This window comes from Coregonus clupeaformis, chromosome 21, assembly GCF_020615455.1.
Source record: "Coregonus clupeaformis isolate EN_2021a chromosome 21, ASM2061545v1, whole genome shotgun sequence".
Taxonomy (NCBI): Eukaryota; Metazoa; Chordata; class Actinopteri; order Salmoniformes; family Salmonidae; genus Coregonus; species Coregonus clupeaformis.
The window spans coordinates 31,113,548-31,134,034 of record NC_059212.1 but is presented as its reverse complement, the minus strand read 5'-3'; the positions used below and the strand labels follow the sequence as shown (position 1 = coordinate 31,134,034).

Genomic DNA, 20,487 nt, shown 5'->3' with positions numbered 1-20,487 from the left:
TGATATTGCTGTGACAAACAACTGAAGTAAAAACACATACTGTACATTATGGTCAATGCACAATTGGCCAAACAACCTGCTATGATGATAATGTGGTTTGATTTCATATTGTCTAGACTTTACTTTTGAGACATATTTCCATGGATTAATTATGCCAATTCAATACCTTGTCAGTGACTAAACTCTCTCCTACCCATGCAGCTGTCTGTAACAAACAGACAGGACCAAGTCCAGCCTCTGATGTTATGCACATCAGGTCCACTCATTATTAATATTTGGTGTATTACATGATGTTTAGCTTTTTTATTCTCTCTCTTTGAACCTTTGTCAGAAATCTTTATTATTGAAGTACATCTTTCCAGTTAGGTAATGTTTTCTTATGACATCATCTACTTATTGTTATAAAATGCAATCCCCCCACCAGACTGGGTTAGTACCAAATGGCACCCTATTCCTTATATAGTGCACTACTTTCGACCAGCCCTATGGGTCCTGGTCAAAAGTAGTGCACTATAAAGGGAATATGGCTCCATTTGGGACGCAAGCTTGTTCACCACATATCTTTCCCTCCATTGGTTCCTCTAGGTGAACCCAGCCTGTGCTACGTGTTTGAGGGTGATGGTGTGTGTGAGGTGTTTGAGAGGGGCTCCAGCGTACAGGACTGTGGTTACTTCACCCCTCATGGTTACAGTGACCAGTGGGCTTCAACCGCAGCAGCCTCCTATCAGGATCAAATCAATTGCCCTGCCCTGGGAGCCACCGGAGAGCCCTCACTTAGCAAGGTAGCAGTGCTTTACCTCTGCCCTGTCCTCCACCTCCTGGATACAATTGTTATCTTTCTGTAAATGTGACAATATTGAGTGTTGTTATGAAGGTTTTAAATAATTACTGTATGATTCCCCTTTTATTAAAGCTATGCAAGCCCCAGTACCTGGAGATGAATGAGAAGCCATCACATGACATATGGTTTCCATGCACGGCCCAGCCGTACACTCAGACCCACTCTGACGCGGAAGATACAGTATGGCTAAAGGTAGTGTTCTCCAAGCCACCACAGAGGATGCATGTGGCACCCTATTCCCTTTATAGTGCACTACCTTTGATCAGGGCCCACACACTATTTGACACTCTCCAAAGTAATATTCCAACAGTCATTTGTTATGTTCCAGGGCACATCTTTGTACTTTCTCCCAATTTGTCATGCCACGTTTGTCACAGTTTCTGTGGTTTCTGTTGTCATATTTTCCCCGGTATCATTACCATGCAATCTAATTATCATTGAAGTGGGGAACATTCAGGAACTGATTATTATTAAGTTGAACTCATTGGGTTGTTATCATAATAACTCTAATTGTTTGCCCAGGTGGGATTTGCGCAACCTGGAGTCGCCACGTCTGTCATCATCTATCTGGCCTCGGACGGAGCCTGGCCTGGAGAGCAGTGCAGGAAAACAGTCTTCATCCAACTGTGTGATACTGGTGGCAGAAACCACTCCTTGGGTAGGAACTTGAACTACTGACCCTGTTCACCTTGACAGACAAAAGAGCTGACTGACTGTTTGAATAAACATTTTCCAAGCCAAGATGTCTTCACACATACGTAGAGTTAGGGTTATGGCTAGGGACGTCTCAAGTCATGATGGCTGGTTACATTGATGACCATGTGATATTTAAAGTGAGTAAGCATTCATGTCTTATTCCTGTCTGGGGCTCCATCTCAATTCCTCTTTTCGCAATTCCTCGCATCCCTTCTCCTCACCTACTTCTCAACTGTAGTTGAGGATAAGGACCAAGGTCCCTCCCCTTGGACCTTCTTGTTCAATATGTTTTGAGAAGATGAGGAATCGAGGAAAAATTAATTGAAGAAGGGCTTGTGTCTGTCCTCAGGTTCCTTTGAGCTGTCGTGCCAGCATAATCCCCTGGTGGTGAACGTGACACACAACCTGAGTCAACCCTTCTTCCTGACCACCGCTGTCATCCTCAACTTCTCCTCGCCCTTCGTTGCCGTGACGGGAGTCGCTCTGCGCACGTCGTGTCACTTCAGCGCCCTTGCCCTCACTGGGTGCGCTGAGGGTGGGGTCTCCTAGGGCTTCCACATGCACACACACACACGCACATATGTACATGTACAGGCACACACATGTGCACACACAGACACACACACACACAGTCATTCAGACATACACACACACATACACAACACGTAACATAGCCATGCAAACACACACACACACACACACATACACACAAAGTGTGTGATATGTGTTACCATATCTGTTGAAAATTTAAATAATCAACAAAATTCTAAAAACATTACTCAACTCATACCTTTCTCTCTGTGTTTATCCTCTCCCTCTGTGCGTGTGTGATTGTGGTGGCCCAGCTGTTCACGACGGCCCTGCCAGATGGACACATGCAGTCCTCCTCAGCTGGAACATGCCTCTGTCACCTGCAACCCCGGGACAGAGAGGACTGAGACCTCTCACTGCACTGTCCACTGTCATCAAGGTTTTACTCTCACTGTGCTCAGTGGCAAGGGCCACCCACCCTTTCAGGTAAGCACAACACTGGGATTAGACTAGGGTCTTACCCCATTAGGTAAGCACAACACTAGGATTAGACTAGGGTCTTACCCCATCAGGTAAGCACAACACTAGGATTAGACTAGGGTCTTACCCCATCAGGTAAGCACAACACTAGGATTAGACTAGGGTCTTACCCCATCAGGTAAGCACAACACTGGGATTAGACTAGGGTCTTACCCCATCAGGTAAGCACAACACTGGGATTAGACTAGGGTCTTACCCCATCAGGTAAACACAACACTGGGATTAGACTAGGGTCTTACCCCATCAGGTAAGCACAACACTGGGATTAAACTAGGGTCTTACCCCATCAGGTAAGCACAACACTAGGATTAGACTAGGGTTGACAACCTTAGAACCTCACTATATTTAAACAATTCAGAGCATAATAGAAATCATATGTAAAGTATATATTATAAGCCCCCTCCACTTTATCCCCCTACACATCAACATTGAATTTGAGAGCATTGTAAAAGTAACATAAAATATTACTAGCCTACTATGACTGTCGAAATATAGGAACTACTACAAGTAGCACCAGTAGTAGATATTTATATTACTGTAGTAGAATGCCAAAGCACATCATGACTGTGTAATGTTTATTTATTCATCTTCAATTGAAAGAGAGAAACAGAGCTTCAGTGTGTACATGGAGCATGGGACCATGTTGTGAGCTGTCAGCCAATCGACTGTGGCCCCCCTCACCAGTCTCACGTCTACTTTGCTGTCTTCAGCTGCCCCTGGGGCACAACATTTGGCAAGCAGTGCTCTTTCACCTGCAACCCCCCTGCCATACTCCAGGGTATGTATAATTAACAGTACAGTTGTAATTATACAAATTTACATACAGTGCATTGTATTTTATGATTATAGGTCCATTTATCATTTTAATGAAGTGGGAAGTTGATATTCATTCAGTCATTTACACAAAATGATTGGCACGTTCTAAAATTCTCAGAGAGGAAAATAAATTAGCTTGACCATGAGGCGGTTATTGCTGTTTTCTAGTTCACCTGAGAAGTCTCAGTCTATTACCTCATGTTGGTTGGGTGCACAGAGGGGCTTGGAGTCTAGCCTGATATGGCATCATGGCGTAGGAGTGTGTCTGTGTTGCTCTGCTTTGACCTATTAGAGGTTATTTTAAGGCGAGGCTGCTCTGCCGGCCCTGGGACTGGGACTGAACTGAACAGCTTGGCAGTTGATCTTGGTTGGCTTCCAGTGGACATATGCCTTTAGGCTCTGTGTAAATAGAAAAGTAGCAGGTGACAGGTGAAGAGAATAAATAAGGCAAACGAGAGGGTTTCTAACTCTGGAGTCGCCAGCAGGGCCAAGTGGGGCTCACGCTGGTAAGAACATGCTGCCATTTAATTTACCTCAGGGCCCCTGGCTTCTATCATCTATTACATGGTTTTACCCCTGGCTTGTAGCTTCTACTCCAGGGTTTTACCCATGGCTTGTAGCTTCTACTCCAGGGTTTTACCCCTGGCTTGTAGCTTCTACTCCAGGGTTTTACCCCTGGCTTGTAGCTTCTACTCCAGGGTTTTAACCATGGCTTATATCTTCTACTCCAGGGTTTTACCCCTGGCTTCTATCTTCTATTACAGGGTTTTACTCCGAGATCACTCACTCACATGATCGCTACCCAAAGTTATTATTGACAACATAACATTTTCTCTTCCGAAAGGAAAAGGGATAGATGGGTCGTTCCACGAAATGAGTGCCTTTGATATTTTAAGTAGAGATTGTGCACAAATATTGCATTTTTAAAAGCCTGTTATATTAAATGAAGTGCCCTTTAATATACACTACATGGACAATTAAATAATAATCTGTGCATTCTCTGTGACTTCTAGGAAGATTTTAACCCACTTAACCCACAAAGTCATTTCTGAAGATTATGATTTATTTCATGTTATTAGTGATTCATTTTAAAGTTTAAAAAAACAACCTGTCCCTCATTTTAAGGTCAACCATGTTACATGAGCTGAACTCTCATTTTAATACGGTGAAACTATTCCTGTTAAACTCTGACGCCCTCTGGTGGCATTTTCTAAGCGACACTTAAATTGTAAACTATCTTTATTAGATACGTTTCGATTTCAAAACTATATGTCCTAAAGACACATGCATAGTACTGTTAGAAAGGTAAGAACCGTGGGATTCTGATACAGTTGTATAGCAACAACGTGACTATTACAGAGCCAGAACAACAGCAGGGATATACATCTTGGGGGGTTTTGGTTCCCAAATTGTCCCCATGTGAGAGAATAGGACATTTGAATGTCTGGGTTTGAAAGAAAATATGTCACCAATGACCATTCTAAAAGGATATAAGTACTTTTTTTACATGTTTTTTTCTTCATATCTTTTTCGTAATGGTGGCGCTCTAAACATGCACAATTCCCGTAGGAACACAGCCATTTTAAAAGCGCAGGGCTTGTGCAATGTGCCATGCCTTTATTCTTTGTATTAGAGGAATTATATACTGTACATATGAAGTCGTAACCTTTTCATTGCCGTAATCAGATCTCAAGTCTGATTCCCAGTTCGTCCGCTATAAGATCACATGCGTCTGGTTTGATCTGGTTTGGGTGGTACCTCACTGTGCGAAAATGGCTAAACTGGTATTCAAGCCTGACATCTTAAAATGAACCTAGTCATCGGTACTTGTTTTTTGAAATAACACACAGACAGGCGAGGAAACTTCAAACTTCTTTTCCCATTCGTTTTCCCATTGGAAACGAGCGAGATTGATCAATGGCGCATATGGAGCATGCATTCAAGGTAATGTCATATTAAATGTGGATGGAAAATGTGGAACTTGACATCGCCAAAAAGACAAGAGCTTTCGAATGGTAGCTTTCCACTTAAGCTCCGTGGAGCCGGTACCGGGCCCAAAACAACCGCTCAGAGTGTAACAGGTTTTTAAATAGTTTTTTAATCTCTACTGGATCGGTGTCCATTAATTGGGACAGTTCTTACTCAATACGGACAATGTGACTAGAATGACGTTGTATACAAAAGCAAACTTTCCCGAGCAGACATATCTTATATGGGCAGAAAGCTTAAATTATTGTTAATCTAACTGCAGTGTCCAATTTACAGTAGCTATTACAGCGAAAAATTACCATGCTATTGTTTGAGGATAGTGCACAACAACAAAACACTTTTATCATGACGACCTCTTTGATACATTCACATCTGAAGGTAAATAATGCAACAAAGCATTTTGACGTACGATAAACACTACACCTTGTTTCACCCAGTCAAGTTCTGTTTTTCTGCGATACTCAAGAAGGCAACCAAACTTTTATCAGCATTCTGCATGACGTATAGGCTACACAAAAGTTATTTTAGCCCACCAAGGGCTGATCTAATCACGCACCAATGAGACGGGCGGTGTTCACTTGATTGACTGTATCTTGGTCCAATGACCACCTATCATTTTGAAAAATAGCTAGCTAGATAGCCAATGAGCTGTGCTTTACAGGAGTATGTGATGGCCCTTTGTGTGAGTAAAAGTCATTGTGCTAAGCTCGCGTGCAATAACATACATTCAGGAGAAAATCCAGAGGACAAAGGGGAAGTCGCATTACGCACGCACGCTCGATTAGTTCTACCAAGTTTATTGCTAATTTAGAAAGTAGAACATGGCTAATAAAACAGGAAAAGCTCAATCGAAGACCAAGTATACAGATTTTGAATAAGTTATTGCAGAAATCGATCGGGAAAGTGACATGGAAGAAGTTGAGGACTCAGTTAATGATTACAGTGTAGACTCAAACGCTGAAGACATCTTTTTGGACGGCAAAGATTCAATTTTGGACTGGCAAGTAAAATAATTTTTTTATTCTGATGCTAATGCAGTTGTTTAAATGGTTGCAGATTATTCATTTGAGATATTTTTCTTTGATTGCTATATACAGTGAGGGAAAAAAGTATTTGATCCCCTGCTGATTTTGTACGTTTGCCCACTGACAAAGTAATGATCAGTCTATAATTTTAATGGTAGGTTTATTTGAACAGTGAGAGACAGAATAACAACAAAAAAATCCAGAAAAACTCATGTCAGAAATGTTATAAATTGATTTAGCATTTTAATGAGGGAAAAAGTATTTGACCCCTCTGCAAAACATGACTTAGTACTTGGTGGCAAAACCCTTGTTGGCAATCACAGAGGTCAGACGTTTCTTGTAGTTGGCCACCAGGTTTGCACACATCTTAGGAGGGATTTTGTTCCACTCCTCTTTGCAGATCTTCTCCAAGTCATTAAGGTTTCGAGGCTGACGTTTGGCAACTCGAACTTTCAGCTCCCTCCACAGATTTTCTATGGGATTAAGGTCTGGAGACTGGCTAGGCCACTCCAGGACCTTAATGTGCTTCTTCTTGAGCCTCTCCTTTGTTGCCTTGGCCGTGTGTTTTGGGTCATTGTCATGCTGGAAGACCCATCCACGACCCATGTTCAATGCCCTGGCTGAGGGAAGGAGGTTCTCACCCAAGATTTGACGGTACATGGCCCCGTCCATCGTCCCTTTGATGCGGTGAAGTTGTCCTGTCCCCTTAGTAGAAAAACACCCCCAAAGCATAATGTTTCCACCTCCATGTTTGACGGTGGGGATGGTGTTCTTGGGTCATAGGCAGCATTCCTCCTCCTCCAAACACGGCGAGTTGAGTTGATGCCAAAGACCTCCATTTTGGTCTCATCTGACCACAACACTTTCACCCAGTTCTACTCTGAATCATTGAGATGTTCATTGGCAAACTTCAGACGGGCATGTATATGTGCTTTCTTGAGCAGGGGGACCTTGCGGGCGCTGCAGGATTTTAATCCATGACGGCGTAGTGTGTTACTAATGGTTTTCTTTGAGACTGTGGTCCCAGCTCTCTTCAGGTCATTGACCAGGTCCTGCTGTGTAGTTCTGGGCTGATCCCTCACCTTCCTCATGATAATTGATGTCCCACGAGGTGAGATCTTGCATGGAGCCCCAGACCGAGGGTGATTGACCATCATCTTGAACTTCTTCCATTTTCTAATAATTGCGCTAACAGTTGTTGCCTTCTCACCAAGCTGCTTACCTATTGTCCTGTAGCCCATCCCAGCCTTGTGCAGGTCTACAATTTTATCCCTGATGTCCTTACACAGCTCTCTGGTCTTGGACATTGTGGAGAGGTTGGAGTCTGTTTGATTGAGTGTGTGGAAAGGTGTCTTTTATACAGGTAACGAGTTCAAACAGGTGCAGTTAATACAGGTAATGAGTAGAGAACAGGAGCGCTTCTTAAAGAAAAACTAACAGGTCTGTGAGAGCCGGAATTCTTACTGGTTGGTAGGTGATCAAATACTTATGTCATGCAATAAAGTGCAAATTAATTACTTAAAAATCATACAATGTGATTTTCTGGATTTTTGTTTTAGACTCCGTCTCTCACAGTTGAAGTGTACCTATGATAAAAATTACAGACCTCTACATGCTTTGTAAATAGGACAACCTGCAAAATCGGCAGTGTATCAAATACTTGTTCTCCCCACTGTATGTACACTGCTCAAAAAAAAAGGGAACACTTAAACAACACAATGTAACTCCAAGTCAATCACACTTCTGTGAAATCAAACTGTCCACTTAGGAAGCAACACTGATTGACAATACATTTCACATGCTGTTTTGCAAATGGAATAGACAACAGGTGGAAATTATAGGCAATTAGCAAGACACCCCCAATAAAGGACTGGTTTTGCAGGTGGTGACCACAGACCACTTCTCAGTTCCTATGCTTCCTGGCTGATGTTTTGGTCACTTTTGAATGCTGGCGGTGCTTTCACTCTAGTGGTAGCATGAGACGGAGTCTACAACCCACACAAGTGGCTCAGGTAGTGCAGCTCATCCAGGATGGCACATCAATGCGAGCTGTGGCAAGAAGGTTTGCTGTGTCTGTCAGCGTATTGTCCAGAGCATGGAGGCGCTACCAGGAGACAGGCCAGTACATCAGGAGACGTGGAGGAGGCAGTAGGAGGGCAACAACCCAGCAGCAGGACTGCTACCTCCGCCTTTGTGCAAGGAGGAGCAGGAGGAGCACTGCCAGAGCCCTGCAAAATGACCTCCAGCAGGCCACAAATGTGCATGTGTCTGCTCAAACGGTCAGAAACAGACTCCATGAGGGTGGTATGAGGGCCCGACGTCCACAGGTGGGGGTTGTGCTTACAGCCCAACACCGTGCAGGACGTTTGGCATTTGCCAGAGAACACCAAGATTGGCAAATTCGCCACTGGCGCCCTGTGCTCTTCACAGATGAAAGCAGGTTCACACTGAGCACGTGACAGACGTGACAGAGTCTGGAGACGCCGTGGAGAACGTTCTGCTGCCTGCAACATCCTCCAGCATGACCAGTTTGGCGGTGGGTCAGTCATGGTGTGGGGTGGCATTTCTTTGGGGGGCCGCACAGCCCTCCATGTGCTCGCCAGAGGTAGCCTGACTGCCATTAGGTACCGAGATGAGATCCTCAGACCCCTTGTGAGACCATATGCTGGTGCGGTTGGCCCTGGGTTCCTCCTAATGCAAGACAATGCTAGACCTCATGTGGCTGGAGTGTGTCAGCGGTTCCTGCAAGAGGAAGGCATTGATGCTATGGACTGGCCCGCCCGTTCCCCAGACCTGAATCCAATTGAGCACATCTGGGACATCATGTCTCGCTCCATCCACCAACGCCACGTTGCACAACAGACTGTCCAGGAGTTGCCGGATGATTTAGTCCAGGTCTGGGAGGAGATCCCTCAGGAGACCATCCGCCACCTCATCAGGAGCATGCCCAGGCGTTGTAGGGAGGTCATACAGGCACGTGGAGGCCACACACACTACTGAGCCTCATTTTGACTTGTTTTAAGGACATTACATCAAAGTTGGATCAGCCTGTAGTGTGGTTTTCCACTTTAATTTTGAGGGTGACTCCAAATCCAGACCTCCATGGGTTGATAAATTTGATTTCCATTGATAATTTTTGTGTAATTTTGTTGTCAGCACATTCAACTATGTAAAGAAAAAAGTATTTAATAAGATTATTTCATTCATTCAGATCTAGGATGTGTTATTTTAGTGTTCCCTTTATTTTTTTTAGCAGTGTATATACAGCTCTGGAAAAAATTAAGAGACCACTGCAAAAATCTAAGTTTCTCTGGTTTTACTATTTATATGTATGTGTTTGGGTGAAATTAACATTTATGTTTTATTCTATAAACTACTGACAACATTTCTCCCAAATTCCAAATAAAAATATTGTCATTTAGAGCATTTATTTGCAGAAAATGACAACTGGTCAAAATAACAAAAAAGATGCAGTGTTGTTAGACCTCGAATAATGCACAGAAAATAAGTTCATGTTCATTTTTAAACAACACAATACTAATGTTTTAACTTAGGAAGAGTTCAGAAATCAATATTTGGTGGAATAACCCTGATTTTCAATCACAACTTTCATGCGTCTTGGCATGCTCTCCACCAGTCTTTCACATTGATGTTGGGTGATTTTGTGCCACTCCTGGCTCAATAATTCAAGCAGCTCGGCTTTGTTTGATGCCTTGTGACCATCCATCTTCCTCTTGATCACATTCCAGAAGTTTTCAATGGGGTTCAGGTCTGGAGATTGGGCTGGCCATGACAGGGGCTTGATCTGGTGGTCCTCCATCCACACCTTGATTGACCTGGCTGTGTGGCATGGTGCATTGTCCTGCTGGAAAAACCAATCCTCAGAGTTGGGGAACAATGTCAGAGCAAAAGGAAGCACGTTTTCTTCCAGGACAACCTTGTACGTGGCTTGATTCATGCGTCCTTCACAAAGACAAATCTGCCCGATTCCAGCCTTGCTGAAGCACCCCCAGATTATCACCGATCCTCCACCAAATTTCACAGTGGGTGCAAGACACTGTGGCTTGTAGGCCTCTCCAGGTCTCCGTCTAACCATTAGACACCAGGTGTTGGGCAAAGCTGAAAATTGGACTCATCAGAGAAGATACCTCTGCCGGTCTGTAGCTTTGTTGTCCCCAATGTCTGCTGCTTGACCTTGTTCTTATGAACCACCGTCTTTGAAATTTTAAGGATGGAAGCAACCTGACGCTCACTGTATCCCTCTGCCAGTAAAGCCAGAATTGAACCCTTCTTTTCCTCACTCAAAACGTTCCTTTTCAACTCTTTTGGCATGGTCAATAGTTATTTTTTGATTAATATTACTTTTGAGGTACTATTAGCACTGTTTTTGCCATCCAGCTGGTCGTATTGCAAGAGGATAGTGATGACCACCGCAGTGGTTTTTATACTTTTCCTCGTTAAATAAGATTTGGGTCAGGTGATCACCTAATCAGTACCTAATTCAGTAGAATGAGGTGTGCCTGTGTTGGAATTCAACAGACACTGGAATGGAATCGCTGTCATACATGTAGAAATGCTGATTTAAGAGAAATTTGCAGTTGTCTCTTAATTTTTTCCAGAGCTGTATATATACAGTGGCTTACAAAAGTATTCACCCCCCTTGGCATGTTTCCATTTTGTTGTCTTACAACCTGGAATTAAAATGGATTTTTTTGGGAGGTTTGTATCATTTGATTTACACAAGGTGTCTACAACTTTGAAGATGCAAAATATGTTTTATTGTGAAACAAACAAGAAATAAGACAAAGAAACAGAAAACTTGAGCGTGCATAACTATTCACCCCCCCCCCCCCCAACCCCCCCCCCCAAAAAAAGTATATACTTTGTAGAGCCACCTTTTACAGCAATTACAGCTGCAAGTCTCTTGGGGTATGTCTTTATAAGCTTGGCACATCTAGCCACTGGGATTTTTGCCCATTCTTCAAGGCAAGACTGCTCCAGCTCCTTCAAGTTGGATGGGTTCCGCTGGTGTACAGCAATCTTTAAGTCATACAACAGATTCTCAATTGGATTAAGGTCTAGGATTTCAGTAGGCCATTCCAAGACATTTAAATATTTCCCCTTAAACCACTCTAGTGTTTCTTTAGCAGTATGCTTAGGGTCATTGTCCTGCTGGAAGGTGAAACTCCGTCCCAGTCTCAAATCTCTGGAAGACTGAAACAGGTTTCCCTCAAGAACTTCCCTGTATTTAGCGCCATCCATCATTCCTTCAATTTTGACCAGTTTCCCAGTCCCTGCCGATGCTGCCACCACCGATGCTGCCACCACCATGCTTCACTGTGGGGATGGTGTTCTCGGGGTGATGAGAGGTGTTGGGTTTGCGCCAGACATAGCATTTTCCTTGATGGCCAAAAAGCTTAATTTGAGTCTCATCTGACCAAAGTACCTTCTTCTATATGTTTGGGGAGTCTCCCACATGCCTTTTGGCGAACACCAAACGTGTTTGCTTATTTTTTTCTTTAAGCAATGGCTTTTTTCTGGCCACTCTTCCGTAAAGCCCAGCTCTGTGGAGTGTACGGCTTAAAGTGGTCATTTTTCAGGATCTGAAAAAAAGAATTGTTGCTCTACATAAAGATGGCCTGGGCTATAAGAAGATTGCCAAGACCCTGAAACTGAGATGCAGCACGGTGGCCAAGACCATACAGCGGTTTAACAGGACAGGTTCCACTGAGAACAGGCCTCGCCATGGTCGACCAAAGAAGTTGAGTGCACGTGCTCAGCGTCATATCCAGAGGTTGTCTTTGGGAAATAGACGTATGAGTGCTGCCAGCATTGCTGCAGAGGTTGAAGGGGTCGGGGGTCAGCCTGTCAGTGCTCAGACCATACGCCGCACACTGCATCAAATTGGTCTGCATGGCTGTCGTCCCAGAAGGAAGCCTCTTCTAAAGATGATGCACAAGAAAGCCCGCAAACAGTTTGCTGAAGACAAGCAGACTAAGGACATGGATTACTGGAACCAGGATAAACTTATTTGGTTCAGATGGTGTCAAACGTGTGTGGCAGCAACCAGGTGAGGAGTACAAAGACAAGTGTGTCTTGCCTACAGTCAAGCATGGTGGTGGGAGTGTCATGGTCTGGGGCTGCATGAGTGCTGCCGGCACTGGGGAGCTACAGTTCATTGAGGGAACCATGAATGCCAACATATACTGTGACATACTGAAGCAGAGCATGATCCCCTCCCTTCGGAGACTGGGCCGCAGGGCAGTATTCCAACATGATAACGACACCAAACACACCTCCAAGACAACCACTGCCGTGCTAAAGAAGCTGAGGGTAAAGGTGATGGACTGGCCAAGCATGTCTCCAGACCTAAACCCTATTGAGCATCTGTGGGGCATCCTCAAACGGAAGGTGGAGGAGTGCAAGGTCTCTAACATCCACCAGCTCCGTGATGTCGTCATGGAGGATTGGAAGAGGACTCCAGTGGCAACCTGTGAAGCTCTGGTGAACTCCATGCCCAAGAGGGTTAAGGCAGTGCTGGAAAATGATGGTGGCCACACAAAATATTGACACTTTGGGCCCAATTTGGACATTTTCACTTAGGGGTGTACTCACTTTTGTTGCCAGCGGTTTAGACATCAATGGCTGTGTGTTGAGTTATTTTGAGGGGACAGCAAATTTACACTGTTATACAAGCTGTACACTCACTACTTCAGTGTTGTCACATGAAAAGATATACTCAAATATTTACAAAAATGTGAGGGGTGTACTCACTTTTGTGAGATAGTGTGTGGGTATATATATATATATATATATATATATATATATATATATATATATATATATATATATATATATATATATATATATATATATTTATGTATGTGTGTGTGTGTGTTGTTTATTTGATGTATTGATGCAGGGCTCATCCGATTCGTAAAGATGACCTGCTCTTTGTAAAGTGGATGGATACCAGAGAGGTGGTCATGTGCACCACTATCCACAAATCGTACAGTGGCGATCACATCAGCAGGTGTGTGAAGGACGCTAGTGGGGCATGGACCAAGAAAAATATCCCCATTCCAGCTGCTGTAAAGGATTACAAGAAGAGCATGGGAGGTGTGGACCTGTCAGACGTGCTGATAGGCTACTACAATGTTCTCCACAAGACAATTAAATGGTACAAGACATTGTTCTATCATTTCATCGACATTGCTGTGATGAATGCATTCATCCTCCAGAAGGAAATGGCTAAGAGTTGTGGACAGAACCCCATGACACAGCTAGCCTTCAGAGAGCTGCTGATCCACGAGCTTGTTGACTACGGCACAAAGTCTACGGCAGCACCTTCTGTCCCCTCTACCTCTGTCCCCTCTACTCCTGCCACCAGTGGTGTTCACCTGCCAAAATACATAACTGCAGACATGAATGTGCCTCAGGGCCAAAAGGGCACAGTAGGGAGTCATCGTTGTAATCTGTGTCACAAGAAAGCTCCCATCACCTGCACTATTTGTTCTGTTACCCTCTGCTTTACAGCAGAAAGAGACTGCAATGGGACTTGGCATCAGCAGCACAATCTTGTGTAGAGGACTGAGGGTGTTTTAAATACTGTAATTGTAAATAGTGTGTAAATAGTATATATATATATTTTTCACTTTGTATGTGGTTTGTGGTGTGTTCACTTATGACATTGGATCAGCATTCTCGTTGCGTCTCCTGTTAGTACCTTTTATGTAGGGAAGCTAATGATCCATCATGTATGACATTCCTGGGAGTGTGTAAACTTGTATTTTTTATTACTATAGCATTTTTGTATGTTCTATATAGTTATGTACTTGAAAATGTGTAAATTACCTCCAGCTTCCTATCTGAATGTATGGCTTTTCTTTTTCATGTCAAAGATGATTAAATAAAATAGAAAACATGTGTTTTTTTGTTTGTTTTATCTTTTACCAGATCTATTGTGTTATGTTCTCCTACATTAATTTCACATTTACACAAACTTCAAAGTGTTTCCTTTCAAATGGTATCAATAATATGCATATCCTTGCTTCAGGTCCTGAGCTACAGGCAGTTAGATTTGGGTATGTCATTTTAGGCGGAAATTGAAAAAGGCTCCGATCCTTAAGAGGTTAATCAAATACAACCACCCAGTTACAATCAACCCTGTTACTTTATTTGGCACTTAATAGGCACTTACTGTGTTTTTTACATTTATTTAACTTCTAGAGATGGGAAAATGTGTTTTTTATTAAGTTGTACATGTGCTCTTTACAACAGAATGTAGAGTTCACTACCCAAAGGCACCTAATTGTTGGAATGACCCAGATGGCAACTCCCAACAGATGTAAACCGCAACCTAGCTGTTTTAAGTTTGCTACATAGACTACTACAGGAACACTGGCTGTGGTAAATCAGTGAGCTCTTCTGAATTGTTTGATAGGTTACCGATATTGACCCAACATGCATGTTGATCCTAGTTCCTATGTACCCATTGCCATGCATTACTCAGTACTCAGCGATTCCTCCTTATACAGCTGTATTGGAATTTTTATAATGATTGCAACGCTAGAGCAAAGCTTAAAGACCTTATAAAACACTTTTAACCATGTAAAAGATTAATTACATTTTATAGACCAATAAAATGAACACAACTTTTAGAGTATTATTTGTATTTGTATTATTAAGGCAGTTATACGTTTAAAAAACATTACAATACATTCATAACAGATTTCACACATATTAAGTGTGTGCCCTCAGGCCTCTGCTCTACTACCACATATCAATAACACAATATCCATGTGTACATGTGTGTATAGTGCGTATGTTATCGTATGTTTGTATGCATGTGTCTATGTTTGTTTTGCTTCACAGTGCCCACTGTTCCATAAGGTGTATTTGTATATGTTTTTTAAATCTAATTTTACTGTTGGCATGAGTTACTTGATGTGGAATAGAGTTCCATGCAGTAATGGCTCTGTGTAGTACTGTGCGCCTCCCATAGTCTGTTCTTGACTTGGGGACTGTGAAGAGGCCTCTGGTGGCATGTCTTGTGTGGTATTATGATTACATATACACTACCATTCAAAAGTTTGGGGTCACTTAGAAATGTCCTTGTTTTGAGACTAGTTGAGGATCTGGAGCATCAGCAATTGTGGGTTCGATTACAGGCTCAAAATGGCCAGAAACAAATAACTTTCTTCTGAAACTCGTCAGTTTATTCTTGTTCTGAGAAATGAAGGCTATTCCATGCGAGAAATTGCCAAGAAACTGAAGATCTCGTACAACGCCATATCGCAGACTGCCCATCTTAATCTTTTATTTTTATTGGCCAGTCTGAGATATGGCTTTTTCTTTGCAACTCTGCCTAGAAGGTCAGCATCCCGGAGTTGCCTCTTCACTGTTGATGTTGAGACTGGTGTTTTGCGGGTACTATTTAATGAAGCTGCCAGTTGAGGACCTGTGAGGCGCCTGTTTCTCAAACTAGACACTCTAATGTATTTGTCCTCTTGCTTAGTTGTGCACCGGGGCCTCCCACTCCTCTTTCTATTCTGGTTAGAGCCAGTTTGCGCTGTTCTGTGAAGGGAGTAGTACACAGCGTTGTACGTTTCATAACTAGTTATTTGTTTCTGGCCATTTTGAGCCTGTAATCGAACCCACAATTGCTGATGCTCCAGATCCTCAACTAGTCTCAAGAAGGACAGTTTTATTGCTTCTTTAATCACCACAACAGTTTTCAGCTGTGCTAACATAATTGCAAAAGGTTTTTCTAATGATCAATTAGCCTTTTAAATTGATAAACTTGGATTAGCAAACACAACATGCCATTGGAACAAAGGACTGATGGTTTCTGATAATGGGCCTCTGTACGCCTATGTAGATATTCCATTAAAAATCAGCCATTTCCAGCTACAATAGCCATTTACAACATTAACAATGTCTACACTGTATTTCTGATCAATTTGATGTTATTTTAATGGACAAAAAAATTGCTTTTCTTTCGAAAACAAGGACATTTCTAAGTGACCCCAAACTTTTGAATGGTAGTGTATATACCAACATAACCTTGTGTGGGGCCTTAGATAATTTAGCTTTAGGCACCGGCAGGTATGGACACATACGATACAATTTATCATATTGAAATTACTAACAGTCCACAAACTTACCTTATGTCTTAGCATTTGAATGAATGGACTGATTCCCGATGTCAGATTCATTAAGAGTGTTAACAACTAACTTAATAACAAACTACTGACTACTGATTGGATTATAATTATGTGTGAGGTTTGAATAGATGTTGTGCCTGTATTTGTTTTGCAGGGGACAGTGAATGGTTGGTGTGTCTAGATGATGGACTATGGTCCTTCCCTGAAGCCTACTGTAAGATAGAGTGCCCAGAGCCTCCGACAGTACCCAATGCCAAGCTCCTAGTGCCCCAGTGCGATGGTACAGGGCATGATGTGGGTACCGTATGCCTTTACAAATGTAACCCAGGTTGCTATGTTACTGGCAGCCTAAAAACAAAGTCCAGAAAGTGAGTAATCTATCACTTTTTTTTTTGCTCTGCTCCATAAAAGTGTTATAGAACAGTGTCAGTAGCTGCTATTTTATTTAACAGGAAACAATGAATGCATCACATATTTCTCCCACGGATCCTGAATTTAAATAGCACAATTTGTACATTTAAATGTATTTTTAGATCCATAAACCTTGTATACCTGTGTACAGTTTTTAAGCATAGCAACATACATCTCCAGTAAAATCCATACCAATGGTTACGTTTCTCATGATTGTTTTCCAGTTTAGTTAATTGGGTAACTTTGCCTCATTATCGATGTGATTCACGTGTTTCTAATGAGATGGTTTCCCATTAGTAAGCCGCTGTTGCAAGTTTATTTCCTCCCTTTGTTGGAGTCAGCATTATCCCTTGACTATTGGGCATATCGGCCCGTCAAAGACATTGTTCTTGAATCTAGCTAGACCTTCTAAGACTGCTCAGCATGTTGTACTGGACCAACTGCATGTACAAACTGATATCAGAACAGGGCATATGCACCTGGACTTCTTTATGAGATTCTCAACTCACTTTTAAGATATGTGAACATCTTAAGAACCTCTAATGAGTTACAATATGTGAAAGACCAAAAGCACTATTAAATTGGTTTAAATGATATTGTTTATTATGAACTTTGACATGTTTTAATAATATAATAATTTACTCAAATACATTGTTAACACCACAATTTTACTGAAAATGGTAACCGCTACAGTAACTTGTTATTACTGAGGCTTGTGAATACTGTATCCCTCTCTTTTTCACCCCTGGTTTTAGTCCATTTTAGATATGTACTTACTTATTCACTCAGGTTTAACCAGAGATTACATCAGACGTGTAGGTGTTTGTTAGTGCGTCATCGCATGTCAGTACTGTGAATGTGAAGGCTGATGTGTAGGCCGGTATTCCTACTGACAGTGTGTGTGTGTGTGTGCGTGCCTGCGCGTGTGCATGTGCATGTCCCAAGGAGGTTTCTGAAGGTGGAGTGTGTAGAGGGGGGCCAGTGGGAGGAGGGTGGCTGTGAACCCGTTCCCTGTCCATCTCTGCCTGCTGTTTATGAGGGCATGTTCACCTGCACCAACGGCAGGCACTACAACAGCATCTGTACCCTCCAGTGTCCTCACGCCTCGGAAAACGTAAGGCTTTAGCTCTCTTTATACAAAACAAAAGATGCAATATAGGTCCACTGAGCTGTCATTCCATTCATTAATAAATTGCCGTATCTTATTCATTCTGTTTTTATCTATTCTGACAGCACACAATTCGCTGCACTAAAGATGGCGAGTGGACAGAGGAGTTCACAATGTGTACAAGGTTAAATGAAGCCTGCCCACCTCCGCCTGATGTCAATCAGGTTCAGTATGCCTGTGACGAGGGCTTCAGTGTTGGTAAGTCTCCTTCTCAACTCCTCCAGCTTGAGGACACTCCTCATTACCCTTACAGTAGTACTTTAGTGTAGTAATGTAATGCAGTGTACTGTAGTAATCAACAGACTGTCAGTATTATTTCGAATAGATAATGCATTGCATCCTTCTGATAAACACATCTTATGTTGCTTTATTGGTGCACAGAAGGCATTTTAGTTGGTATTTGTTTAGTCTGAAAGGTTCTACAGTGTAAAAGAACAGATACGTTTAAACATCTCATGATTATGTAATACTGTACCACAGTAATATATATATATATATATATATATATATATATACAGTGCCTAGAAAAAGTATTCATCCCCCTTGGCGTTTTTCCTATTTTGTTGCATTACAACCTGTAATTTAAATGGATTTTTATTTGGATTTCATGTATTGGACATACACAAAATAACCAAAATTGGTGAAGTGAAATGAAAAAAACAACTTGTTTAAAGAAATTCGAAAAAATAAATAACGGAAAAGTGGTGCGTGCATATGTATTCACCACCTTTGCTATGAAGCCGCTAAATAAGATCTGGCGCAACCAATTACCTTCAGAAGTCACATAGTTAGTTAAATAATGTCCACCTGTGTGCAATCTAAGTGTCACATGATCTGTCATATGATCTCAGTAAATGTACACCTGTTCTGAAAGGCCACAGAGTCTGCAACACCACTAAGCAAGGGGCACCACCAAGCAAGCTGCACAATGAAGACCAAGGAGCTCTCCAAACAGGTCAGGGACAAAGTTGTGGAGAAGTACAGATCAGGGTTGGGTTATAAAAAAATGTCCGAAACTTTGAACATCCCACGGAACACCATTAAATCCATTATTAAAAAATTGAAAGAATATGGCACCACAACAAACCTGCCAAGAGAGGGCCGCCCACCAAAACTCACGGACCAGGCAAGGAGGGCATGAATCAGGGAGGCAACAAAGAGACCAAAGATAACCCTGAAGGAGCTGCAAAGCTCCACAGCAGAGATTGGAGTATCTGTGCAGAGGACTACTTTAAGCCGTACACTCCACCGAGCTGGGCTTTACGGAAGGGTGGGGAAAAAAAAGCCACTGCTTAAAGAAAAAAATAAGCAAACACATTTGGTGTTCACCAAAAGGCATGTGGGAGACTCCACAAACATATGGAAGAAGGTACTCTGGTCAGATGAGATTAAAATTGAGCTTTTTGGCCATCAAGGAAAACACTATATCTGGCGCAAACCCAACACCTCTCATCACCCAGAGAACACCATCACCACAGTGAAGCATGGTGGTGGCAGCATCATGCTGTGGGGATATTTTCATTGGCAGGGACTGGGAAACTGGTCAGAATTGAAGGAATGATGGATGGTGCTAAATACAGGGAAATTATTGAGGGAAAGCTGTTTCAGTCTTCCAGAGATTTGAGACTGGGACGGAGGTTCACCTTCTAGCAGGACAATGACCCTAAGCATACTGCTAAAGCAACACTCAAGTGGTTTAACGGGAAACATTTAAATGTCTTGGAATGGCCTAGTCAAAGCCCAGACCTCAATCCAATTGAGAATCTGTGGTATGACTTAAAGATTGCTGTACACTTGCGGAACCAATCCAACTTGAAGGAGCTGGAGCAGTTTTGCCTTGAAGAATGGGAAAAAATCCCAGTGGTTAGATGTGCCAAGCTTATAGAGACATACCCCAAGAGACTTGCAGCTGTAATTGCTGCAAAAGGTGGCTCTACAAATTATTGACTTTGGGGGGGTGAATAGTTATGCACGCGCAAGTTTTCTGTTTTTTTGTGTGTTATTTCTTGTTTGTTTCACAAGAAAGATATTTTGCATCTTCAAAGTGGTAGACATGTTGTGTAAATCAAATGATACAAACCCTCCAAAAATACATTTTAATTCCAGGTTGTAAGGCAACAAAATAGGAAAAATGCCAAGGGGGTGAATAATTTCGCAAGCCACTGTATGTCTGTGTTTGTGTGTGTGTGTATATATACAGTACCAGTCAAAAGTTTGGACACACCTACTCATTCCAGGGTTTTTCTTTATTTTTATTATTTTCTACATTGTAGAATAATAGTGAAGACATCAAAACTATGAAAT

The 20,487-nt window shown here is 42.3% G+C and overlaps 1 protein-coding gene across 1 annotated transcript in view; it reads left to right on the top strand.

The window, feature by feature from the left end:
• The window catches only part of LOC121535210 (pappalysin-2-like), an 81,239-nt gene that overhangs the window by 42,137 nt on the left and 18,615 nt on the right, over nucleotides 1-20,487 (top strand). Inside the window, exons 11-19 of the mRNA XM_041842044.1 lie at nucleotides 586-782; nucleotides 914-1,033; nucleotides 1,364-1,499; nucleotides 1,887-2,061; nucleotides 2,383-2,554; nucleotides 3,209-3,386; nucleotides 16,759-16,972; nucleotides 17,961-18,129; nucleotides 18,249-18,381. Of these exons, the coding sequence (XP_041697978.1) occupies nucleotides 586-782; nucleotides 914-1,033; nucleotides 1,364-1,499; nucleotides 1,887-2,061; nucleotides 2,383-2,554; nucleotides 3,209-3,386; nucleotides 16,759-16,972; nucleotides 17,961-18,129; nucleotides 18,249-18,381 (1,494 nt within the window). The remainder of the gene's footprint in view (nucleotides 1-585; nucleotides 783-913; nucleotides 1,034-1,363; nucleotides 1,500-1,886; nucleotides 2,062-2,382; nucleotides 2,555-3,208; nucleotides 3,387-16,758; nucleotides 16,973-17,960; nucleotides 18,130-18,248; nucleotides 18,382-20,487) is intronic.